This window comes from Oryzias melastigma, linkage group LG16 (assembly GCF_002922805.2).
Source record: "Oryzias melastigma strain HK-1 linkage group LG16, ASM292280v2, whole genome shotgun sequence".
NCBI lineage: Eukaryota > Metazoa > Chordata > Actinopteri > Beloniformes > Adrianichthyidae > Oryzias > Oryzias melastigma.
The window spans coordinates 28,615,072-28,619,167 of NC_050527.1; the positions used below are offsets into that span (position 1 = coordinate 28,615,072).

The 4,096-nt window shown below is 52.5% G+C and overlaps 1 protein-coding gene across 1 annotated transcript in view; it reads left to right on the forward strand.

The window, feature by feature from the left end:
* Positions 1 to 4,096, forward strand: part of gramd1a (GRAM domain containing 1A) — a gene marked incomplete in the record, with an annotated part of 40,689 nt that overhangs the window by 8,915 nt on the left and 27,678 nt on the right. Inside the window, 8 exon segments of the mRNA XM_024258282.2 lie at positions 1,706 to 1,726; positions 1,812 to 1,896; positions 1,972 to 2,075; positions 2,166 to 2,261; positions 2,389 to 2,469; positions 3,174 to 3,292; positions 3,374 to 3,656; positions 3,780 to 3,933. Of these exon segments, the coding sequence (XP_024114050.1) occupies positions 1,706 to 1,726; positions 1,812 to 1,896; positions 1,972 to 2,075; positions 2,166 to 2,261; positions 2,389 to 2,469; positions 3,174 to 3,292; positions 3,374 to 3,656; positions 3,780 to 3,933 (943 nt within the window).

The following is a 4,096-nucleotide window of genomic DNA, read 5'->3' on the forward strand; positions in this document are numbered from 1 at the left end:
CAGATGATGATGGTGTTGATGATGATGATGATGGTGATGATGATGGTGATGGTGGTGGTGATGATGGTGGTGATGATGATGGTGGTGATGATGATGATGGTGGTGATGATGGTGGTGATGGTGATGATGATGATGGTGGTGATGATGATGATGGTGATGGTGATGATGATGATGATGATGGTGATGATGGTGGTGATGATGATGATGGTGGTGATGATGATGGTGATGATGATGATGGTGATGATGGTGGTGATGATGATGATGGTGATGATGGTGGACAGTTGACTCAGGAAGTTGCTTTTGCGTCTCTTTGCTCACATTCACACCTTTGCAGACGTGTTGTTCCACTTGGTTCTGATTGAATGTCTTTAATGCAGAGCGCCCCCTACAGGCACTCTGTGACCCAACAATGGAGGTTTGAACTGAATAGACAGTGAATCATTGGATCCTCAGTAGACAGAACCAGAACTCAGAACTTCTTATTGAACAACATTCAATGATTCTAAAAAGGAAAAAATCGTTAGCTATGATTTCATTTTAGTTTCTTGAAGCTAAGATGAACAAACACTGATAAAATAAATAGTTTTTTTAATGACTGATGACTTTTTTCTGCTGCACTAAGAGGATCTATGTGGAACAGGGTCTTTTATTTTGAAAGGAAGTCTTGTGAACCTCCTGTCGAAAGTTATAAACTATTTAAAAAAATATATCTTAATAATTTTGTTTATTTAAGAAAAGAATAGTTCATTCATATTTATCGTATCATAAACAGAAATACAAATCAGTGTTTTATTTTCCTAAATGGTGAAGTTGGACTTTTGGGTTCTAGTCTGTTAGAACTCCACCTGAACGGCTCTGTTTACTGTTGAAACTGGCTGCACTTCAGTACCTTTGTGTTCTGTGAGGGGCGGGGCTTCCCCCAGGTGGATGGAAGCTTCACTGAATCTGTCTGTAATGGTTCTGCTGGGTCCAAGTGCCCCGTGGTTCTGTCCTCTGAGGAGCGTCTCCTGATGACTCCAGAGAGAACAAACGTTCCCTTAGCGAACCCCCTGACCTCTGAGATCAAAGGATGAATGTCGTCCTGGAGACGGATGTCCTGCTCATTATGGGATGTCCTCCTGACTCGGATCGGTTTCTGTCGTTTCTGGACGAGGTTTGGAGCTTCTGCTGAGGACGGATAAAGATCTGGTTTTAGGTAATGAGCAAAAGATTAACTGTTGGTAATAAAGAATAACTCGACCTCAGCAGGAAGCCCCCCCCCCCTCCTGTGGTTTCACTGGAGCTGAAAGAATGCAGAGTCAGCAGAAAATCCTCCTCGTCTCTGAGAGGATGATGAGGGATGAAGATCTCTGCTGCTTCCTCCTTATTAAATGCAGATTTTGTTCAGACTTCCACCGTCAACCTGCTCCTGGTTCCGTCTGAACCAACCCAGCAGAAAGCAGAACCAGACTCCTCCCTCTTCCTGCTCGGGTTTTCCCGGTCAAACAGTTTTTGCTTTTCTGCTGACGTGCCGCTCTGCCGCCGCCATGAGTTTGCTGTTTTAGCGTGACGGCGAGGTTTTTACTGTCACAGAGCCGCCCGACCTCAGCAGAACTCAGCAGAACTCCGTCTGCAGAAAGCAGAAGTTCTCGTTGGATTGTCATGGCTGTGATTGAGGAGAAATAAATCTATTCTGCTCTAAATCTTTGGTCTTTTTCCTTTGCAGAAAATGCAGAGCTGGTACAACGTAAGTTCACACGACACCTCCCTCAGAGGACCGCCCCCACCACGGGCTCTTCAGAACCTCAGCAGAACTCTCTTCTCACACGCAGGTTCTCAGCCCCACCTACAAACAGAGGAACGAGGACTTCCGCAAAATCTTCAAGAAACTTCCCGACACGGAGCGGCTCATCGTGGGTGAGTGACACGCGTGTGGCGTGACGTCTGTGGCGAGCTTCAGGCGTGTCCGCTGAGCTGCTGTGTCTGCTCCAGACTACTCCTGCGCTCTGCAGAAGGACATCCTGCTGCAGGGCCGCCTGTACCTGTCCGAGAACTGGCTCTGCTTCTACAGCAACATCTTCCGCTGGGAGACCACTGTAGGTCCCACACGTGCACACACACGTGCACACACGTGCATGAACCTCTCTGAGGCGAGGAGCAGCTGACATCTCTGCTTCTGCGTCCAGATCACCATCCAGCTGAAAGACGTGACGTCCATCACCAAGGAGAAGACCGCCAAGCTCATCCCCAACGCCATCCAGATCAGCACGGACAGCGAGAAGGTAGAGCGCCAGCGCCGAGAGGCCCGTCTCCTGCAGGAGCAGCAGGAGGAGGAGCGAGGAGTCGGCCCTCAGAAGCAGCTGACTCCTCGCTCCAGCTGTCACATATTTCTTCTTCTCGTCTCCTCAGCACTTCTTCACGTCGTTCGGAGCGAGGGATCGCAGCTTCATGATGATCTTCCGGCTGTGGCAGAATGCGCTGCTGGATAAGGTACTGCAGCCGAGTCTTCGTTTTCTGTGGCTCGGAACCGAAAAGCTCGAGCCAACCCAGACCAGTTCAGTCTCCCTGCTGTGCTGGTTCTGGTACCAGTTCAGGAGGGCTTTTGTTCTCCAGTTAGAACCACGTCCTCACAAACCTCCCAAATGGGACTGCTTCTGCTGGTTCAGGTGAAGGAAACGCTGCTCCAGATCAGGAGTCAGATCTCCGTCCTTCTACCTGTCCAGCTTTTCCACTTCTTTCAGTCGGCTGAAGCTCCGCCTGTCGATCTGATGACTCCTCTGGAGTTAAGGAGAACTGTGACGACAGTCTTCAAATTTTGCCCGTTTTGGAGACATTTTAGCTTGCTCCGCCCCTCCACAGGTGAGCCAGGTGCAGGTTTCCAGCAGCCAGTAGATCGTTCAGTTTTTAAAGGAGTCCACCACAGACCCAGCTGGTGTTTCTGCAAACTGCGCAGTCATCTGCGCAGTCGTCTGCGCAGCCCATGTTTAGTTCTTTGACTCAGCGGCGTTCCAGCTCCTCCTTTCCCGTCTCACCTGGCGAGATATTAACCTCATGGAATTTCGTCGGTTTGGTTTTTCTGGATGTGGGTCAGACGCTCGGCCGTTTGGCTCGTGGTTCCTGAGTGTTGCTTCAGTCGTGACCTGCAGGTCGCTGTGATCCTCAGACCCCCCCCTCAGGTGTGTGTTTCCCCCCAGGCTCTGTCCCCCAAAGAGCTGTGGCACATCGTGCACCAGTGCTACGGCACCGAGCTGGGCCTCACCAGCGAGGACGACGACTACGTGTCGCCCACGTCGGAGCACATTAACGGCCTGCTGTGAGTGCTGTGGGGGTGGGGGGGCCTCACAGGAAGTGGCGTGTTGGGTCTTGAACTGTCGTTTCCTGTCTGGTTCTTCAGGCCCGGAGACGAGAGCGTGTCGGTGACGGACCTTCTGGACCTGAGCTCCGGTTCGGTTCCTTCTGCGGGCAGCTCCCCCCCGCTCCTGGTGCCGTGCACCCACTCCAGCCCCCCCTCGGCCGCCAGCCTGAGCGGGAGCTCCCCCCCTCCCTGCCTGCCCATCGAGTTGCCTTCCTCCTCCTCCGGATGTCGGCTGAGCGCCGAGCTCCCGGAACCCAGCCCCCCCAGCTTCCACGGCTCCACGCCGTCCATCGCCCTCACCTCCGCCTCCACCACCTCCTTCGTGAGTGCGCTCGACTTCCTGTGGTTCTTCTGCTCGCCGTGGTGGGGGTGTTCCCTGCACTGATGTGAATACACCCCCTCCATCTGTCTCCGTCCTCCGAGCTCTTTCTCTTCTTCACTTCAGACTCTGGAGGAAGGCGGAGACAGCCAGTCCGAGTCAGCCAATCACATGCCGGTCCCGCCCACCGCTAGTCTGGGAAACCTGTCCTCGCTGGACATCACCAACGACGAGGAGCTGCCCACCGACCCCAGCAACTCCTCGGACACGCAGGAGGACGGTGAGCGTGACCCGGTTCTGTAGAACTGGGTCTGTTGAACAGCAATGTCCTCTAAAGCACTTTTGATGATATGAGCCTCTTGACTATTTTTTATAAATTGGAGTATTTTGAGGGCTGCACGGTGGCGCAGTGGTTAGCGCTCTTGCCTCACAGCGAGAAGGCC